The sequence below is a fragment of the Rhineura floridana genome, chromosome 1 (assembly GCF_030035675.1).
Source record: "Rhineura floridana isolate rRhiFlo1 chromosome 1, rRhiFlo1.hap2, whole genome shotgun sequence".
Taxonomy (NCBI): domain Eukaryota; kingdom Metazoa; phylum Chordata; class Lepidosauria; order Squamata; family Rhineuridae; genus Rhineura; species Rhineura floridana.
Genome location: NC_084480.1, coordinates 215,118,232 through 215,140,964, shown reverse-complemented (window position 1 = coordinate 215,140,964; position 22,733 = coordinate 215,118,232). Strand labels below are relative to the sequence as shown.

General features: G+C 40.1%; 1 protein-coding gene across 1 annotated transcript in view; it reads left to right on the top strand.

Moving 5' to 3' along the window:
- JARID2 (jumonji and AT-rich interaction domain containing 2) overlaps positions 1-22,733 on the top strand; it is a 331,782-nt gene that overhangs the window by 226,299 nt on the left and 82,750 nt on the right. The window contains exon 4 of the mRNA XM_061592694.1: positions 16,896-17,065. Within this exon, the coding sequence (XP_061448678.1) occupies positions 16,896-17,065 (170 nt within the window). The remainder of the gene's footprint in view (positions 1-16,895; positions 17,066-22,733) is intronic.

Sequence of the window (22,733 nt, the reverse complement as noted above, 5' to 3'; positions counted from 1 at the left end):
ACAGCATATAAACTCTGTTTACATGCTTTTTCCTATGCAGTAGTTGTTTCCATGTGGGGTGTTTGTATTAGCAGTTGCTTGTGAGGTTATCTTCTAGGTGCTGAGTGATACTTCCCAGCCATTTTTGGAGAGACAGTCTCTAGATTGAGTTCACAGGATACTGTAGCCCTGTACAGGTGGTCCTCCTTGTGTGATTCTAATCAAATGAAGGGGAAAGGTTGGGCAGCCCTGACTGACCTTTGTCTTGTTGCTCCTGCTCTACCTATGTAGGTTTCCTCTGTGATTTATAACCTGACTGCACAGCATTCTATACCCCATGGGGAGCCTGTGTGTATAGAGCAGGGGTCACCAGCTTGTCACCAGCAGGCACCATGACACCTGTGAAGGCCTTTAGTGGTGTCCCCAGCAGGTAGCCCAGAAGCTGAACTTTCATTTTTTTAAAAATCTAAGTCTCTAGCCCTCCTAGAAAGAATGTTTTGGAACAAAGTGTACAGGTACCCTTCTAAACAATTTATGTGAAATGAACCCGCCTGGTCTCCGTCCTGCCAGTGATATTTACCAATGAGTGAACTCAGAGCTGTGATAGATAAGTGAGTTGTTTGGAATAGGCAATACGAATCCCTGCAGTCCTAAAGAGCAGCCATTTTACTACCCATTAGTGCACTTTTCCTCTTTTTTTCTAGTCCTTAGAATCTCCATAGTTTGCCCTTCCTTTTTCCATAGCAACCAGGATGATATTTCCTGTGTTGGGTTCACCTGAGATCAGGTAGTGCCTAGAAATTATTTTCTACAAATGTACTGCCTTCAAGTCGATTCCGACTTATGGCGACCCTATGAATAGGGTTTTCATGAGGCTGAGAGGCAGTGACTAGCCCAAGGTCACCCAGTGAGCTTCATGGCTACAGTAAGTGTGGATGAATGTTAAGCAATCCCCTCCACCCAAAAGGCAAATTTGAACACTTTTCAAAGAGGCTTAGGCATGTTTCCTACTTTGCAGGAACTAAAGACCAAGGACTCATTAAGAATTTGCTGTATAGTTAACTTGCGGTACAATGGTATACATGTCTAATTTAGAGGTAAGTGTGTTTAATGGGGCTTTCTTCCCATTAAGTGGTTATAAGATGGCAGCATAGTCTTTGGTTTAGGATTGGCATTGGAGAAAATCAGGGTTCTTGTGCCTTTAACAGCTGTTATGTCAGGCAGAAATTCAAGTCTTCTTTAGTATGCAAATACAATTATGGGAAAAGCTTCACCATGATTATGCTGATATTTTGTGTTAGGTCACACCCCATGGTACCCATTCTGTAATTGGTGCCCCCAGCACTCTCCCAAAATTTGAAATGTGTTCTCTAGTCCAAAAAGGTTGGCTACTTCTGGTATAGAGCAAGCTCCCTGTTTTAGAACTTCCCTCTCTAAGGCATGGAAAGCAGAGGAGCAAGGCGACAAGGACACAACGGGGGAGGGCAGTGAGTGCAGCCCCTGTTTTCTCCCCCAGTTTGATTAGAATAATATGATAGTGATCACTTGCATAGGGCAATAGTCCCATGTGAACGATCTGCAAGAATCAGTAAGATTTCAAGGCTGAAGCATTCTAGAATTCCTTATTTATACAGGTGGAGATCTTTACCTCGTGACATGAAATCAGATAATCTTCTGTATCCTGGATAGGGATCAAACCCCTAATCAATGCAACACAAGCAGCCAATTATAACAGGATGACCTTCTTTCCCCTCACCTAAAGGCCACGATAGATTATGTGGAACACACAGCAAGATATATATAAGCACATAATTGGAAGATTCACTAAGGCCTTTGGGATATGAAGGCAGAAGGCAGTCTTAAAAAAAGAAGTGTGAAGTTCTGTCTGCAACCTGATTTAGTGCTGTTACCAGTTTCTGAAACTATAAGGTAGAAAACATCAGCAAATGTGGGGTTTTTTTGGGGGGGGTCTATAATAGGCCTATAAATAATGAAATGACACTTTTCCAGCCTTTGATATCTGTGAGCTTAATTATCATAAGCTAAATATTATTTATAGAGTGGCTAAATTTATACTAAGTGCTAACAAGAATTAAAAATGAAGTGGTATAAGAAGAGAGGGTCAAAGGTAGGGTAGTTGCATGTGGGGGAGTGTAGGTGGTGGCAGGAACATGAAGTGCTGGAGAGAATGTAAAAGCCAGGCATAGAGAGCCAATGAAATTAGATCACTGAAGTGCAAAAGATCTCATGGGAAGAGGGGCATTTTTATTAAGATTAGGCTCAGTTCAGACATCGCAGCTAAACCATGATTAGGGCATTGGGAACATACTCTGTGCCCCTCTGTGCTGTGAGGCATACATTTTGCCTCGCACACTCTCATTTCCTCCTGCTCTTTGCAGCGATGTTAGTTTGCTATGTCAAGAATGGGCAAAACTATGCTTACCACTAATTGGAGTTTGCCTCTGACCAGAATCAGAAATACATTTCAAACTCTAGTTTCAGATTCTGGTTTGAAGGCAAACTATAGTTGGTGGTAAACATAGTTTTCCCTAGTTCTGACATATGCTTACTGTGGCCCAGGAAGAACAGGATGGAATCAGAGTGTACAAGGGAAGAGGGTGAACAGAGCATGGGTTTGACTGTGATATCTAAATTCAGCTTCTATAAAGCTCCATTGTATGTTTTACCTACTGGAAATAGGCAAGACCAGTTGCAAAACATCAGCATGTTTTTAAAAGCATTTGCTTAATAAATGAATCAGTTAATACAGTGAAACAGTCACCTGTTTTGTAAACAAAGGGCTTGTGACTTTGATGGAACATAGGACCATTAGAATTGTTTATAACAATGGTCACCCAGTATGTAGAACTGGAGAGCTGGCCAATGTCTAAAAATATAGTTGCTTCTGAGGAATAATAATAGGTGGTTCTTATGTATTTGTGATCTAAAACATTTAAGGGGAGGGGGGTCCCCAGTACATTTTTGAAATAGCACCCAACATTGAAGCAATGCTAAGGATGGCTTTATATATTTGTATGACACAGACTAACTTTTCCATGTTTTCTGTTTTATCATTTGTGTACTATGCCACTTGACTGTCAGCGCTAGTATTACTTTTGCTTTGGATGCATGTTTTGGAAATGCTTCATATTAAGTTCCTGTGTTAATCTATTTTGAGGGGGGGATTAACAGGGGTAGCAGCCTTTTGTTCCTCAACAGTGATTGCTACACATGTTTTATGCTGTGGCAACTTAAAACCAGTTTCATTTTCTGATGGAATGTGAAGAAATTACTGGAACCCAGATGGTGGGAACTTATTAAAAGGCCCAGTGAGCTGCTGCAGATATCTGGTTTCTGGTATGCTGAGACTGCAGACAGTAACCTTCATGAGAGGTTAAGCTGCCCTGAAGCAAACTGACCTTGTAACTTTTATCACTTCCTGTTGGGAGACAGGGAAAACTTACTCAAACGGATAGGAATTAATGAAGGAATTAATTGAACAGGAAGTCTTTCAACCCCAGAGAGGATGGATGTAATAACCCATACAGCATTGCTGTTATTGTTTATCTTTGGCAGACTTGGAGTGTGTGGGTGTTTTGGGGAGCTGATAGAATGGCAAGATTTATCTGTGCTTGTTCAAATTGAAAGCAAGCACAATTGGAGGCTGAAAAGCCTCTTGTGGAAACCCAGCCCTGGTGTTTAGCTTTTGTTGATGCTCTTTGCTAATGAGCAAACCCATTTGGGGATGGTCGTATGAGTGCCTATTTTATTTATTTACCACATCATTTTGTCATCCCACCTTTCTCTGCAAGCAGGCACAAGGCAATTTATACAACTACCCAATGAAAAACAATATAAGAGAAGAATTTAAAATAACAATGAAATAGCAGCTAATTAAGGCAATATAGAGCAGACAGTAGCAATAAAACAACAAATCTTACGAGGCCTAAACTGTCCACTGAAACAAAACTCTCAAAGGCCAAAAACCCCTCTCTGGGGAGATCATTCCACTAGTTGGTTGCCACAGTCAAAGAGGCACTCTCTCTTGTTTGTACCAACCAAAGTTCTATTAGTGGTGAATATGTAAGAAGGTCCTCAGAAACAGAGCAAAGTTCCCAAACAGGTTCATATGGACAGGGAATTCCTGTGATAACCTGGCCCCAGATCATTTAGGAATTTGAAGGCCAAAGCTAGTGCCTTGAATTGAACATGGAAACAAATTGGTAGACAGTTGTAGCTGGCACAAATCTGGCATAATATGTTGGCTCCAGACAACAGCGTAGCTGCCACATTCTACACCCTTTGAAGTTTCTGGACTGTCTTCCATGGCAGCCCCATGTAGAATGCATTGCAGTAAGCCATCCTAGAGGTGACCAGGTTATAAATGACTGTAACCAGGCCTATCACAAGTCTCTTGGATCCATGTCCATGGTGATTTATGAGCAGCCAGGGTCTCCCCTTTTCTCAAAGAAGCATTTATAACCCTTTTGACCCACTCCCTTTGCCCTGTCCCAGCAGATCTAATCAGCTATGATGGACATGGATTCAAGAGAGATGTGGTGACACTTTTCTCTACTTCCTCAGGTTGCACAAATTGAAAGGAGTTCTTTGAACCTGACCAGATGCAGCTCTAGTGACCACTGGATTAGATTCTTCTATAACAATATATGTTGGAGCAGATGCAAGTGTGTTGGCAAAATGCCTTACAAGTTGGTCACACCAGGCCTCCAGAGATTCTGATCCACCTTCACAAGTTTTTAAAATGCCTTTAACCATCCAGAAAAAGAGCATCCCTGTGTTACCCTGAAAAGGGCTTGATCTTTTTAGGGCACCCCTTGTGAGCACCCATAAAAGACTGGTGTGTTACATACACTCCCAATGAGCTCATGGGTTCACAAAAAATGCTGTCACCTCCCCCTGCCCCACCACAGGGGCCTGGGATAAGAAAAGGCAGTAGAGGGAAGGCAGGCACTCTAGCTCTCAGTGGTAGGGATCTGGAGGGGATCACTGATTCATGTCCCAGCATCCCTTATGGTACTGTTTGCCTCAATTTCCATCAAGGAAAAGATCCTGCAAGTGCCAGTGGGTCTTTTCCCCACTTGAAATTGTCACAAATATTGTCATTTTCTCTCCAGAGATGTTGGGACATGTAGTCCCAGTCCCTTCCTTTGCAGAAATGAATACTTTGCCCAGGAGTTGGAGCATCCACTTCCACCCTCCCTTCTGATGCAAATAAATTGCTTGGACACTGAGGAGGAGAAGGGGGCAGTGGAGGCAGGCGCTTGATCTTGCAAGTCTTGTTGGGCCTGCTCACAGCAGGCTATGAGCAGGATCCTGCTTGACTTGATCCTGTTACTTGACTAGTGTTCCTGTCTGATTTTTCCTGACCCCTACCTGAAAATGCTCTACTGGGCAATTCTGAGCAGGCATAGTAGTAACAGAGAACTAAGACACCTTTGCTGCCATCCACCAATACCAGTTAGGCCTAAGATGGGCTGTAACTTGTGTTTAACAACTCTAATTGTCTCCCAGCTTGTTTCATTACAGCCGGCTCCTCAGAAAATCAAGGAGAGGGTCCCTTTCCATAAGACAGAAGAAGATGTCTAAGAGCAATTGAGTTAGTCATCCAAATCATGTCCAAATTAAGATTAAGATGAGGTACCCTTAAAGTACACTTTGGTCATTTGGATACCTTCTGAGTGCATTGTGTGTTTACATGCTCATTTAGAATGTTAAAGCTTTATTTTTTTTTTAAGAAAATTGAATTAAATTATTTTTCATTGACATAATCCATATACATACATTAATCCACTTGTACATTATTCTATTAGAATAATAATAAGAAATAATACTGAACATAGATGAATTAAGCTTATAATAAATTATAGAAAAAGACATAGAAAGGGGGGGAAACAAATAATAGTAACAATTTCAATCATATTAACTCAGATCATTGCGATTTCCATAAAGACATCTTAGGAACATAATAGAACTACAGGTATAGCAATTCTTATTTCAATTATATTTCGCTCCCCCCATGTTAAGATGGAATTATTTAAAATCGGTAGGCTTTTCTGGCAACTGTGGGTAGTTTAGTTAAAACTTGAAGCTGAACTACATTTGGCATTAGCGTAATTAAGTAAATAAAATTCAAGAAAGTCCTTTTTCACAGCAGGTTCCGCCCCTTTATTTTCTTTTACTGCCTCATATCAATGCACATGTTTCACCATATGTCCTTTACTGGGCTAGAAGGTTTCAGATCTTGTATTTCTATCATGCAAGCCAATTTGTTTCCTTTAACCACAAGTGGGGACTGTGGCACTTCAGAGATTGTTGGAATATAACACACATCATCCCTGACCCGTTGTCACTGCTGGCTGGGGCTGGTTGGAGTTGGAGTCCAACAGCATCTGGAGGGCTATAGGTTCCTCACCCTGGCTTTGAACAATAATATTAAACTTGCAAGTTCTACCATTTCTGCCCTAGGGAAAGCACTTCAGGCCTCTTTGAAGACCTCAGGTGACCCATGCCTTGTGTGTAAATATTAAAGCTGCCACTTATCATCACCTTTATGGCTGATATTGGATATAATTTAACACTATGAAAGCTCATTCTCAAGGTTTTGTCATACTCTAAATGTGACCAAGAAACAACCCAGGATTGATCTGTACAGACAGTACTAGGTTTGATTTTCACTGGCTAGAATGTTCAAGGGCAGGGAGCAAGTTTAACCTCCACCCCAGTGATGTCTCTTTACTTTACCATATAGATGAATGGTTGCCATTCACTCAACTGAAGAAGCATAAAGCTCTGCACCTAGGAATGTTTTTAGAGTGAGGACATTACCTGCTACCAGCACCACCTCTAATACTGTATGACCAGATCCCTGCCAAACAAGGTCTGTATGTGCGTGTGTGCATGCATGCATGCATGGGTACACACACATACACAATATAGATAGATAGTATTCTCTAGGGCATCTTGCAGTATTCAGTACCCCCTGGTCTCTCTGTCAGACATTTTTGGTTGCTTTAATTCAAATGCTAAAGCAACATATTTGAAAGTACAGACACGATACTGGATTCATTACTGAAATAGCCTTGGTGGTCCTGATTGGTGATCTTTACAAGGAACCCTACTGAATCTTCTCTCAGTGGATTTCAATACCATTGACCGTGGTATTCTCCTGGAGCAGCTCTGTGGGATGGGGTTTGGAGGCACGGTAATACAATGGTTCCACTAATGCTTACAGAGCTGCTACCAGAAAACAGCATTGGGAGACTTTTGCTTTGACTCATCACATTTATGCTGTGGATGTCACAAAGTTCTGTCTTGATCCCACTGCTGTTTAACATCTATATGAAGCTGCTGAGGGAAGATAGTTGTATCTATCTCTTCCTTGTGTCTGAATTGGGAGAGGCTGTGTTTGGAGACAGTGGTGCACTGGAAGAGGGAAAATAAGTTGAGGCTAAATCCCAACAAGACAGAATTACTGTGAGTTGATGGCCCCCAGATCTGGGAACTAGGCAGCCAATATCCCCCCATACGGGGTAGCACTTTCCCTGAAGCAACAGGAACATGGCTTGGAAGTACAACTCAATTTCAGACTGTCACTAGAGGCCCTATGCCCAGCCATAGCTGGGTTGCCAGCTTCTTCCATTTCTGGATTGGGGCAGTCTGGTCTCAGTTATCCATGCTATAATAACTTCCCAAATAGATTACTGCAGTGCTATATAAATGGGGCTACCCTTGAAGACTTCCAGAAGCTGCAGCTGGTGCAGAGGGCCTAGAATGATATCACTCTATCCTTAAAACACTGCATTGGGTGCCTAAAGGCTACTGGGCCTAATTGAAGGTATTACTGTTAGTTCATAAATCCCTGAATGACTTGGAATCTTAAGTACTTAAAGGAGTGCCTCCCCCAATCCTATTTGGCTCAGGTGTAGTTCCTTCAGCTTGTAATTCCTGCAGCAGGGGTTGCTTGTGATGTGAGACAGGATTGTTCTCGGTGGTGCACCATTTATGGAACTCCTTTCCAGATGAAATCCAGCTGCCCTCTTTACTAGACATGTTCAAGCACAATCTGGAAACTTTTTAATTTGTTCAGGCCTTTGGGATATAGGGAGCATTACCACTAACTCTTCTGCTGTAATCAAACTGTGGAGGATAAGATTGTTGGGTTTTAAAAATTATTGCTCTGTGACTGTAGTCAATTTTTTAATGTCGTTAACTGCCCTTCAGGAGGAAAAATGGGATATAAAACTGGTTAAATAAATAAAATAGGGAACTTTTCTTAGACCATGGCCCTCTGTCATGCAAAATTTTAAATAGAAGAGGTTGTGTGATCTATGCCCTCAAATAGGAGTTCTGAGATTAATTTTGGTGAAAAAATCCATCTGTGGCATATGTGCAGTAGCAGAGTGGCAAATTCAGAAGTGGAGGGTCCCGTCATGATAGTCACATCATGCTCCAGCCAGCATGAAAGGAGAGGTGCATGTTAACTACTAAGAAGAGTCTTCTCAGTGACTGACTCACCTCCTTCCACTCTGATTGGCTCCATTCAGCACAAAAGATCAAGGGAGTAGAATCTTCTCAGTTGCTAAAGTGCTCCCCTTTCATGCTGTTTGGTTTGCTTATAAGGGACCCTGATCCCAAAAAAGTAAGGGGTCTATGACCCCCTGCATTGCTGGATGATTGCACCCCTGCATATGTGATCTTGTAATGCCATCACATGTTTGGGATGGAATATGGGGCTTTCTCTATAAAGTATGTCTTTCTCGAAGGGTTAGCAAAGTCATTATGATGGAAGAATATTGTATTGACTAAAATGAGGCAAAGGAGGACAGGGTGTTAAGAGAAGTGTCATACTTTACACTGTGGACAGTCATTATGATTCCCTCCGTAGTTGATACACTTTCCTGAGACCCTGCTTATGTCTGTTATCTGTATTATCATGTAATAAGGGGAAAGCATTACTGGCAGGCATACTAATCTGGTTGGATGCAGATTGCTTTTGAACATGTAGCAGACTCATCAGCTGCATTTCTTTTAACAGTTTTATAGTTCATTGCAAGTAACCATTGTTTTTTAAGCTATTCTGTGATACAGGTTGGAGAGACTGGTAAAAATGTACTAAAATGTTTGTCCCATTCCAAACTGGAAAATAGTATAGCCTAATTGCCATATAGTATAGCCTGTCAAATGACAAAGCAGTTACTAGGGTACTTACTGGGAGATATCAAATGGGACTCTTGTGTCTCATTGTCTACGCTTTGCTACTAACCATTTACTTTCTGGTCTTTTGCACTATATTGCTAAATGAGCATTGCCTTTCTTCATTGTGTGTGTGTGTGTGTGTTTGTTGGTCACTGCACTGTAGTCAGAAGAAGCTATGTGCTACTCCAGTTGATGGGTGCCCATTAGTGACTAAACCATTTATGTTGTTATATGTTATAAATATCTCCATGGTATGAGACCAGAGCTGATCCTGCAGCCTTATATAATTTCATAGTCCGAAGGCCACCGAAGAGGCCATTTTAATCATCCAAGCTAACCTCCTGTGCAGAATATATCTTGGCTGAATTAGATCATCTATTTTAAATCATATTGTCTTGATAACGCCAGACTATTGCAAAGGCACTGGGTATTTTCTCTCCGTATAGGATCTTGTCTCTGGCATTGAATTTGGTTTCTTGAAAATGTTGGCTTATGGTTTTACCTTGTTCATAACACTTTTTATGGACTAGGTTGTGTGTCTCAACCATTCAGAAAGCAAAGGGTCAAAAAAAGGATTTTCTGTATTCAGAATTTCCCACTCCTTGTTCATTTCTTTTAGGGATTTATTAATATAAAGGGATTTATAATTTTAATAGAGGTGTTTTTATAATGAAAAATGTTGAGATGTTTTGTTCTGTAGCAAGAAACACGTATGCTAGATATGATAGATGTTGGTTTGTATTGTTATTTTAGAGATTTAGAGGAGTTGTATTAAGATGTGTCCTGTGCATTATCAAGGTTTTTTTAAAACTGGTTTTTTAAATTATAATTTGTGACCATATATAATCTGTATTATGATTTGTTTGTATGGCGGTTATTTTTTCAGTACCTCTGAAAAAAGGTCTTACTAATTTTATTAAATTTAATTTTCAGTACCATATTGAGTCCTTGGTTTTTATATTTTAGCACGCTTCCTAACCCTTAAATTGGTCTTAAATTAAGACCTGTTCCACTCCTACCTCATTGTTATCTGCTGCTTTCAATTCAAATTAAAAAAATATATTTCGGGGGGGGGGGAAACACAAAAGTACAAGGAAGCCCACTAACTGTAAGTTTTTCCTTGCTAAAGATTTAAACAAGATGAGGACAAAAGTAAAATTGGCACCCCTTAACAATTGTGAAAAAGTTGCTTATGAATCTTTATAATTTGTAATGCAAACTTTGCAATTGGTCCAGTTAGAGGAGATTGTGTATCCATGACCAGGAAGGCTGTATACTGCTGTAAAGACCTTACTGGGAAAGGAGCCGTCAAGGTAGTCTCTGTTTCTTCCATCTCTATACAAATTATGCAATAGTAACACATGCAGTACTGTTTCTAACCACAAGGACAAACATGATTGTCATGTAAATATAAATCTTTTCTGGGTTATTGCAATGCATTCCTACATAGGGCTACCTTTGGAGAATGCGGTGATGAGATTGTTAACAGAACCATTGCATATAGAGAGCAAGTGACTCCTGTACTGAAAGAGCTGCTCTGTCTTCAGATTTGTTTCCGCGCACAATGATATATCAGGGTGAGGAACCATTTCTAGTCCAAGAGCCACATTCCTTTGTGGGTTGCCTTCTGGTGGCTGCATGCTAGTGGTAAGTAGAGCCAGAGGCAAAAAAGTAAGTGAGCAATGGATGTGATTCTTTCCTTTGTACAGTAGGCTACGCTGCAGACGTACACAACTCAGAGGTTTCTGCATCTTTCCACACACTCGTCTCTCCATTCAGGCAAGCAAGAGGCATTATCATAGTTCAAGAATATATGTCAGCCAGTCAGATGCACTCATGGAGGGCACAGAGCAGGACTGGTAAGGTTGTAGCCTTGCGAGAGGGCATGTAGCTTGGAGAGACTCCTGAGAGCTGGATATGGAGACCTGGAGGGCCACATATACCCCCTGTGCTTGAGGTTCCCCACCTCTGTTTTAAAGAACAAAATAGTTTAGGACTCAGGTATCTGAAGGCCGATTGATCACACACCAAAAGAAGATGTGCTGATAATCATGGGGGACAGGAATGCAAAAGTAGGGAACAGAGAAGAACTAGGGATTGTGGGAAAATGGGGCTTAGGAGATAGAAATGAAGCAGGAGAAAGTCTTATTGAATTCTTTGAAGCCAAAAATTTGTTTCTCGCAAACACATTTTTTGAATAACTGAAAAGATGACTGTACACGTGGACATCACCAGATGGTCATTATAGGAATCAAATTGATTATATAATTGGAAGCAGAAGATGGAGAAGTTCCATACTTTCTGCAAAAACAAGACCAGGAGCAGACTGCAGTACAGATCATGAACTGATCATATAGAAAATCAGAGTAAAGCTAAAGAAGACCAACAAAGCACTCATAATGCCAAAATACAATTTAAATAACATCCCAGAAGAATATAAAGATCAAATAAGGAACAGATTTGAGGCTTTAAACTTAGTTGACAGAGAACCAGAAGAACTATGGAGTGAAGTCAGACACATTATCAGGGAAGAATGCAAAAGGACAATACCTCTAGTTAAAAAGAGAGAAAGACCTTAATGGATGACTGAAGAAACTCTTAAAATGGTTAAAGAGAGAAGGAAAGCAAAAGCAAAAGGAGATAGAAACATGATCACTAATACAGTGACTAGTACATAGGGACAAAGAGAACTATTACAATGGTTATTGTATAGAAATAGGACAACAAAAAGGGCAGAACAAGACCCCTATTCCATAAGATTAGAGAAATGAAAGGGAAATTTAAACCACGAGTAGGGATGTTGAATAATCAACAGGGGAACACAATGACTGACCGAGATGAACTAAAAGGAAGATGGAAGCAATGCACTGAAGAACTATATAAAAGAGATGCAAAGATGACAGATTCATTCATGGAGGAACCATATGATGAAGAACCAGAAATTTTAGAATGTGAGGTGAAAGCTGCTCTTAAAATACTTGGAAGAAACTAATCACCAGGAACAGATGGCATACCAACAGAGTTGCTGCAAGCTACTGAGACTAAATCTGTCCAAATTTTGACAAAAGATTGTCAACAAATGTGGAAAACTAAACAATGGTCCAGAGACTGGAAGCGTTCAATCTACAGCCCAATTCCAAAGAAAGGGGATCCCAGGGAATGCAGTAATTATCGAACTATTGCCTTAATATCCCATGCAAGTAAAGTAATGCTCAAGATTTTTCAACAAATGCTCTTACCATATATGGAGTGAGAAATACCAGATGTCCAAGCTGGATTTAGAAAGGGAAGAGGTACCAGAGATCATATCGCAAACATACGTTGGATAATGGAATGGAGCAAGGAATTTCAGAAGAAAATCAACCTGTTCTTTATAGATTACAGCAAAGCCTTTGTTTGTGTAAATCATGAAAAACTACGGAATGCTTTAAAAGAAATGCCACAGCATCTGATTGTCCTGATGCGCAACCTATACTATGGACAAGAGGCCACTGCAAGGACAGAATATGGAGAAACCGATTGGTTCCCAATAGAAAAGGGTGTGAGACAGGGTTGTATTTTATTACCCTATTTGTTTAATCTGTACGCAGAACATATCATACGGAAAGCGGGATTGGACCAAGATGAAGGAGGTGTGAAAACTGGAGAGAGAAATATCAGTAATTTGATACCATACTACTAGCAGAAACCAGTAATGATTTGAAACGAATGCTGATGAAAGTTGAAGAGGAAAGCACAAAAGCAGGACTACAGCTGAATGTCAAGAAGACTAATGTAATGACAACAAGAGATTTATGTAACTTTAAAGTTGACAACGAGGACATTGAACTTGTCAACGATTTTCGATATCTTGGCCCCGTCGTTAATCAAAATGGAGACAATAGTCAAGAAATCAGAAGAAGGCGGAGGGCAGCTATGAGAGAACTAGAAAAGGTCCTCAAATGCAAATATGTATCACTGAACACTAAAGTCAGGATCATTCAGACCTTGGTATTCCTGATCTCTATGTATGGATGCGAAAACTGGACAGTGAAAAAAGCGGAAAAGAGTAAAATCAACTCATTTGTAATGTGGTGTTGGAGAAGAGCTTTGTGCATACCATGGATTGCAAAAAAGACAAATAATAGGGTGTTAGAACAAATTAAACCAGAACTATCACTAGCAGCTAAAATGATGAAACTGAGGTTATCATACTTTGGATACGTCATGAGAAGACATGATTCACTAGAAATGACAATAATGCTGGGAAAAACAGCAGGGAGTAGAAAAAGAGGAAGGCCAAACAAGAGATGGATTGATTCCATAACGGAAAACCACAGACCTGAACTTACAAGATCTGAGCAGGGTGGTTCACGACAGATGCTATTGGAGGTCACTGATTCATAGGATCGCCATAAGTCATAATCTACTTGAAGGCACATAGCAACAACAAATCTGAAGGCCCACTTTCTCCTATTTGAGCCTGTCAGAATGTTGTCATCACCAGAGGTCCTGTTGCGTGTCCCAATATCCCCTGAAATATGCTTAATGGGGACCGGTGGAGGGCCTTTTTGGTAGCTGTGCCTAAGCTCTGGAACTCCCTCCTGAGGAAGGAACGTCATCTCACCTCATCTTTAATGGCTTTCTGAAAGCTAGTAGAAACCATACTTTTCCAGTTTTTAGATGGCTGTATTAATGTTTGTTTTAATCTACATGCTTGGAGAAAAAAATAGTTTTACTGCTGCTGTTTTCTTTTTAGAGTTTTAATTTGTTTTTTTACTGATATTTTAAATTGTTTAATTGTGGTTTTATTTTGTTGTTAGCCCCCTTGGGCTTCTTATGAGGAAAGGGAGGTGCAGATATTTTAAATGAAGGAACACCCTGTACCAGCCTGTCTGGATCCTTAGATCTGAAAGGGAGGCCCTTTTTATTGTTCCGCACCCAGGGGAGATTCATCAGGTGGTAACATAAAATTGGGCCTTTTCATTGGTGGGGCCCTAATTATGGAACTCCTCCTCCCTGGAAGTTTGACTTGTCAGTAGCCGTTTATAGGATGTTGGCCTGCTGCTGCAATTGGTATGCTGGAATATTTATTCTGTATTTAATTTATATTACAACATGATCTTAGTTTATTTATCATTGTTTTAATTGTTTTAAATGACACTATAACTTGCCCTGGAATCAATTGAATAAGGACTGGTTAAAAGTATCCTCAATAAATATTAAATGTAATTAACAAATGCGTACATTAGCAATCAGCAAGTGGAACCTCTGGGCCAAATCTGGCTTCTTGAAAGGGTAACTGATGCCTGCATTGGCAATTTCCAGTCTAGGGTGGCAGCTGCAGCAGTGGAAATTGCTGGTATGCCATTTTTGAGATGTGGGTGTGGGGGGCCTTGCTCCCACTCCCTGTTAAGAAAGGTTCTCCACTCTGTACTGCTCTCATGTCCTGGCTTTGCCCTGTATTGGGGACTCCTGGCTCACTGACCCTGGCACCTTCTTTATGCTAGCAGGGTTGAGTTCTAATTCTGCTGTAATTCCCTGTGGGATTGGAGCTTTTGCCATTTCCCTTTTTGTCTCCACTCCTTCTCAATAGTCAATATTTCACCTCTTATGTCTCTCTGGCAGAGTTCCTATTGCTCTTGTTCGTAAGAAAGCAGAACCAGGAGAATGTTAAATGTGACCTGCTTCTGCTTTCCCAGACTCGTCATCTGTTTAATCTCCAGAATGAAAAAAACCCCAAACATCATGATTTAAATGGGACACAGCTAAACACATATTTGGTGCATTAAGAACCTTTCTGTTTTTCCTCCCCACCCCCTTTTCTCCTTCTGTGGCAGGGAGCCTTTGCCTGTGTACTTATGAGTAAATGTGTTATGCTGTAGAGAACTGTGGTTGATGTTCGATATAAATGCATTATGGGAAGAAAAAATGTGAATAAACGTGGTAATTCTCACTAAGAGTGTATGAAGGGACAATCTGGGAGTGTTACACAAATGACAGCAGCTTAGAGAGAAACCAACAGAGCAGTCATTTTCAGTTGTTGAAATGACATGAACTTGGCATTGGTTTTAGAATTGCCACAACTCTTACAAAACCAAAGGCATTAGTGGAGACTCTCAAATCCTGTAGCCAAGCAGGGATACATAATCAAATTGAATCTGGTGGACTGTAGAGGAAATTCAGTTTGAAGAAAGGTCTGCTGTAGGTCAGAGCTGACGCACAGGACATTGCCAGATTACTTGTGTTTCTACTATGATCTTATTGTTGATATTTACGATCAGTTCTAATGCATGGTGATATTTATCTACCATTGATGAATTGTCTTCCTGAGTATTCAACAAGACTGCATCATTGTGGGGGTTCTGTGTCATTGTCATAGAAAATACTGGTTCTTACATTACCTGAGTGACATACTTGCTACTTCCACGTGGTCATATCCTAGATGCTCTGGTAATGTTCAGTTAGACGGTACACATGGTATGGATGAAAGATGTGGTTGCTCTCAATGTTAATACTGTCAATTCTCAGGGAGGTTGGTGTGATATGAAAAGAAGCCACGCTATATAAGAACATAAGAAGACCCTGCTGGATCATACCAATGGCCCATCTAGTACAGCATCCTATTCTCACATTGGCCAACCAGTTGCCCATGGGACACACAAGCAGCACCTGAGCACATAGAGTACTCTTCCCTACTGTGGTTTCCAGAAACTGGTATTTGAAAGAATACTGCCTCCCAGCTATGGAGGCAGAGCATAGCTAGCCATCATGGCTAGTAGCCATTGATAGCCTTTTCCTCCATGAATTTGTCTAATCCCCTTTTAAAACCATCCATGTTGATGGCCATCACTGCCTCTTGTGGGAGCAAATTCCATAGTTTAACTATGCGCTATGTCCTTCCAAATTGGTTTCTACTTATCAGATGATGCCACACTAGCACAGGATGCAACTACATGCAAGTATGGAAAATACAACCATGTGTTTTGAGCAGCTTGTCTTGTTAAGATAGGTGTGATTTTTTTCCTCTATCACTGCTCATGTATATTTGAAGGGACAAGAGCCTAAAACAGCATATATTCACAGTGTAGATATAATGTGCATCTCATGAATTGGTCACAGCCCAACATTTTGTACTTGGGCATTGTATTGGAGTACAGAGAAATAATTTGAAGGGGTCCTCACAGGAGTTTATAAATCAATTTGCTATTCATTGCAAGAAAGAGCTGCTGTTGTTGCAAAAATTGAGAAGCCCAGGCACTCACATGCCATTTGTTCATCATCCTCCAACTCCTCATCTAAATAAAGTTTAATTTTAATGTATTTAACTACTGCAGATGTTCTGCATTTGCCTATTTCCTAGTCGTCTAACTTTTTTTCATTTGTTTCCAGGTCTTTAAAAATTACGAATGGTGTATAATATTATAAAAAAGTACAAAAAGTTGCACTTTATTTGCAGTTTTAACTTTCTCCCTTTTCTAATGAAACTTTCCTTTGTTAGTGTACAAGCTGTTTTATAGATTTCTTTTAAAGCAAGTTGAGATTTTTGTCAGATTTATAACTTATTACTGTGTGAAAATATACAGAACTGACATGTTTATGGAAAGGTTATATTGGCATTAGTTTAAAATATTGCCCTTCGCCTTGACTCAAAGCTAATTTTTTGTCTTCTGCTCTCTTTGCCTCCTGATTTCATTTGTTTTTCCTTTGTTCTTCCTAAGGCCAAGACTGCAAGCACAAAGAAAGTTTGCTCAGTCTCAGCCAAACAGTCCCAGCACAACTCCAATAAAGATAGTGGAGCCATTATTGCCCCCTCCAGCTACACAGATTTCAGACCTCTCCAAAAGGAAGCCCAAGACAGAAGATTTCCTTACATTTCTCTGCCTTCGAGGTAAGAGTGTTTCCCCTCCCCCCCCAACGCATCAGTCTAGAAAATCTAAGATTTTAAGCTCTGCACTCGAAATGCTTATTTCTTGCTATTACATATTTAATTTCTACAATTTGTGGGTAATAAAGTACAGTCATTATGAGGGCAATATTCTAGAAGTAGATCAGCAGTATAAATGGGATTTTCACTTGTCTAGCTTCTGCTCACTAAAAAAGGCTTTACTTTTTCTGTCATCCTTCACCTTGGCCTGGTTTACACATCACAGAAAATTGCTTCTCTCTGGTTGTTCTGTTGCTGCACTGAGCTAAGCCATGATTTGGCTTAGCATGTCAACCAAACCCAGGCTCATAATTCAGCTCTCCTGGACAGACTCACAAACCTTAAACAATAGGACAAACTTTGATTACAACTCTTGGCTAGTCTGGAGAGAGTTAAACCATGAGCCTGGCTTCAGGCAACTGGCTTAATGTATCCATGGCTCAGCACAGCAGCCAAATGACTGCGGAGGAGCAAAGTGGCTGGGAGCTCACGCACTCATGAATTTTCAGTAAGACATAGTTTAGCTTAGCCTGATGTGTGATCCAGGCCGTTGTCTTTCTGTGGAAACTGTGATTATGTTTGAAACCTGTGAAACCAATGGCAAATGCCCCATTGACTTTGCTAATGTTTGCTAATACTCATTTGTTTCTGCTGGGGACTCTGTAGTAAAGTGCTTGTGGGTCACACATGACCCCATATTTGGGGTGCCTGTGAAGATTCTTCTTGTATAAAGGATATGGTAATTCCACTTCTTATATAGATTCTATATACCAAACTGGTATATTACTATTAGTTTACATTTTCCCACAACCAGAACTAAGGCCACTTGCTGTCTTGTTATACAATGGCGTACAGTCACTGTATACTGAAGCATAGAAAATTTAAGGGCTTCAGATGTTGGCACAGTTATATACACTTCAAAGATGTGCTCTAATTTGATCTCAGCCTTATTCTATAGTGTCTCTTTTATAGATAATCTTTATTTTTTGTATTTAATAATAAACATCTTGTTGTTCTTGGGCATATCACATCTGGGTTATGGTTTATCGGAGAAAACTATATGGACAAAAATTCCGTCATGAATGCTTCAGAACACTTTCTCTTCAGATATTATTCTTTTCACCAAATTACACCTGATTCATAATGAGTTAACAAATAAAATTTGTTGGGTTTTTTCCTAATTTTTTCATACCTGATAAATGGCAGGTACAAGTGAATTATGTTCACTCCAAAGGGTAAAAGAGAAAGTAAAAGAAAGTGGGGGAGAAGGGGGGTGGAAATAATCTTCCTAACTGTAGGTGCTGAAGGAAATTTCCCCAAATTTCCTCACAGCTTTAAATTGTTTGTGGTTGTCGGCAGATTTCCAGGTCACATGCACATCCATGAAACAAAATCCTCACAGCTGCTTTTTCTAAGAAAAACAGCTATATGAGGGGTATTTTATTTATTTATTTATTATTTAATTTGTATCCTGCCCTTCCTCCCAGCAGGAGCCCAGGGCGGCAAACAGAACACTAAAAACACTTTAAAGCATCATAAAAATAGATCTTAAAATACATTAAAACAAAACAACGTTAAAAACATTTTTTTAAAAAGCAACTTTAAAAAGGGTTAAAAAGATTTTTAAAAAACGTATTAAGCAATTCTAACACAGATGCAGACTGGGATAGGTCTCAACCTAAAAGGCTATTTGAAGTGGAGACATGCAAGGTTGAAAGTGTTAACTCTTTCCTTGATAGTCCGTGTGATGTTCCTATATTAATGTATATGTGGTAAGTGTTGTTGTTTTAGAAGATACATGGTAAGTGGAGTGAAAGAGGGGGAGTGAATGGGCAGTAGAATGCGAGATGATTGGCTGAGTGTTTAAAATGGCTGAATGTATAAAAGGAAGAGTGAGAGTGGAATGGGGGAGGAGAAGAGAAAGAGTGGATTGCTTGGTGGGGTTTAGAGAGTTGTTTACCAGGAGGGAGGTGGAGTTCGGATTAGTATTGAGTAAAACCATATGCTTATGTGCCTTAAGAAGAAATCTTGTTAATCTTGTTAGCTTTGTTATCTTTAATAAATACTTAATTTGGTTTACCAAAGGCCTGATCCTTGGCTGGGGTTTCACAGACCAGAAGGGAGGGTAAGGTAATGACCAAGGCTGAAGGGGAACTGTAACAAATGGTGGCAGCGGTGAAGAGAATAACAATACCAGTATTCAGAGTCTCTGGGAATACTAGTATTGGGACGTTACTGGTGGTTGCCTAGCAGGGGGATCTGTTGAGATCTGTGCTAGAGCGGATAGGTAAACCATAAGAGAGTGCGGTCCGGACTGGTGGAGTCCCTGGTGGTGCCTAGAGACAGGCAGTAACCACGAGCAGGTAGGAACCTGACAGGGAGAGCCAGGGAAGGACGCATCACAGTCCGCTCTAAATTATTATTCCCTTTCCACCCAAATACATGTGTTTGAGGATTAAAATATGATTGGAATCATTTTGGGTAGAACAGAGAAAGGGCTAAATGTTAGTGTTGAAGCACGACTGCTACCATTATGCTGTTGCCAAAGCTGCTTTTCCATAGAAAAAAGTAACAACCTGGTTTTGTTACTCATTTTTGCTAACAAAATATAATTAAATGTACAAGCCTGGCTAGCAAGCATAAATGTACCTTATAGCCATAGGGTTGGATCCAGACTTAAGTTAGACTAATTTGTTGTTATGTGACTTCAAGTCAATTTCGACTTATTTATTATTTTTTATTTGTTTCATTTTTAGACCGCCCATAGCTAGTAGCTCTCTGGGCGGTGTACAAAACAGATTAAAAATATGACCCTATGAATCAGCGACCTTCAGTAGCATCTGTTATAAACCACCCTGTTCGGATCTTGTAAGTTCAGGTCTGTGGCTTCATTTATGGAATAAATCCATAAAGTATTTGGCCTTCCTCTTTTTCTACTCCCTTCTGTTTTTCCCAGCATTATTGTCTTTTCTTGTCTATTCATTATGTGTCCAAAGTATGATAACCTCAGTTTTACCATTTTAGCTTTTAGTGATAGTTCTGGTTTAATTGGTTCTAACACCCAATTATTTGTCTTTTTCACAGTCCATGGTATGCGCAAAGCTCTCCTCCTACACCACATTTCAAATGAGTTGACCTTTCTCTTATCCGCTTTTTTCACTGTCCAACTTTTACATCCATACATAGAGATCAGGAATACCATGGTCTGAATGATCCTGACTTTAGTGTTCAGTGATACATCTTTGCATTTGAGGACCTTTTCTAGTTCTCTCATAGCTGCTCTCCCCAATCCTAGCCTTCTTCTGATTTCTTGACTATTGTCTCCATTTTGGTTAATGACTGTGGCAAGATATTGAAAATCCTTGACAAGTTCAGTGCCCTCGTTGTCAACTTTAAAGTTACATAAATCTTTTGTTGTCATTACTTTAGTCTTCTTGACATTCAGCTGTAGTCCTGCTTTTGTGCTTTCCTCTTCAACTTTCATCAGCATTCATTTCAAATCATTACTGTTTCTGCTAGTAGTATGGTATCGTCTGCATATCTTAAATTATCGATATTTCTCCCTCCAATATTCACACCTCCTTCATCTTGGTCCAATCCCACTTTCTGTATGATATGTTCTTCATATAGATTAAACAAATAGGGTGATAAAATACACCCCTGTCTCACACCCTTTCCAATGGGGAACCAATCGGTTTCTCCATATTCTGTCCTTACAGTAGCCTCTGGTCCAGAGTATAGGCTGTGCTTCAGACAATCAGATGCTGTGGCACCCGCATTTCTTTTAAAGCATTCCATAGTTTTTCATGATCTACACGGTGAAAGGCTTTGCTGTAATCTATAAAGCACAGGTTGATTTTCTTCTGAAATTCCTTGTCTGTTCCATTATCCAACGTATGTTTGCGATATGATCTCTGGTAGCTCTTCCCTTTCTAAATCCAGCTTGGACGTCTGGGCTATAGCACAGATGAAATGTGACATCAAAGCATTTGAAAGGAGATGTAGATTGACTGAATTTTTTATGATGACTCTAAGAACAACATAGACCTCTACAATAGAGATCCTCTGCTACAGTTTCTGCCATCTAAAACTTGGACACCGAACATTAACAGGAATCCAGTCCTACAAACCTTTCTCTTATCAATAAACAGAGTCATCAACAACCACACACCAACTCCTATTCACGACAACCTGTCAAAAGAAGAAAGAATAGCCCTAAGGAACCTTCAGATAAGAAGGGATGTTGTCATCAAGCCTGCAGATAAGGGTGGTGCTGTTGTGGTACTTAACACTACAGACTATATAGCAGAAGGTCAAAGACAACTAAAGGATGAAACAACATATAGATTTCTTGACAAAGACATCACCACAGATCTCAATACTCGTATCATTACATCTATACAAAATCTTACTAGTAGGAAACTTCTTAAAGAAGAAACTGCTGATCTCCTTGTTAATCCAAATCCCGCCCCTGGAAGGTTTTACATGCTGCCTAAAATCCACAAAGCCAACAATCCTGGTCGCCCACTTGTCTCAGGTAACAACACAGCTACTGAAAGGATTTCTCTGTACATTGACTTAAATTTACAAAACATGGTGCAAAACCTCCCATCATATATCAAAGACACCAAGGACTTCTTGCTTAAAATTGAGTCTTTAAACAAGCAGTATCAATTCCACAACAGTACTATACTAGCTACTTTAGATGTCACATCTCTTTACACCAATATACCACATAATGATGGGATTCAGGCTTTAAATGCGTTCCCTAACACCAGAGATATGAACAATCCTCCAACAGAGGTTCTCACAACTTTAGCTACGCTAGTCCTGACTTGTAACAACTTTACATTCAATGGAGAACACTACCTGCAACTACAAGGCACAGCTATGGAGACTTGCATGGCTCCATCATATGTGAATCTCTTTATGGGTAAACTGGAACAGGAGATCCTCAAAAAGGCACTCAACAAACCACTTATATGGTGGTGATACATTGACGACATCTTTATGGTCTGGACAAATGGTAAAAAGAGTTTGGAACAATTTAAAAATTACATCAACTCTATCCATCCCTCTATTAAGTTTACATTTAATAGTACAAATGACAATCCGCACATCCCTTTTCTGGATGTCCTTCTCACCATTGAAAACAAGAAAATAGTCACTGATCTCTACAGCAAACCCACTGATGCCCACACCTATTTAAACTGGAAATCCTGCCATCCTAGGCATATAAAGAAGAACATTGTGTATAGCTTAGCTCTGAGAATCAAACTTATTTGCAACGCTGAAGATAAATACCAGAGAAGGATCAGTGAACTGAAAGAACACCTTCTTCTAAGAGGATATTCTCCACATATTATCAATTGCAACATCCACCGAGCCTCCATTCTGTCCAGAGAAAACCTCCTCCATCATACTGAGGTGTCAAAGAGCAGAGAGCAACGGATTCCGTTTGTGGTAGATTTCCATCCAGCATCTCCTAACTATCACCGAGCAATCAGGGAGAGCTACCCATTGCTGGCAAACTCTGAACATCTTACTAGAGCCATCAGCAGGCCTCCTGTTCTAGCATTTCGCCAACCTCCTAATTTGCGCAGACTGTTGGTGAGAGCTGTGCTTAAGCCAC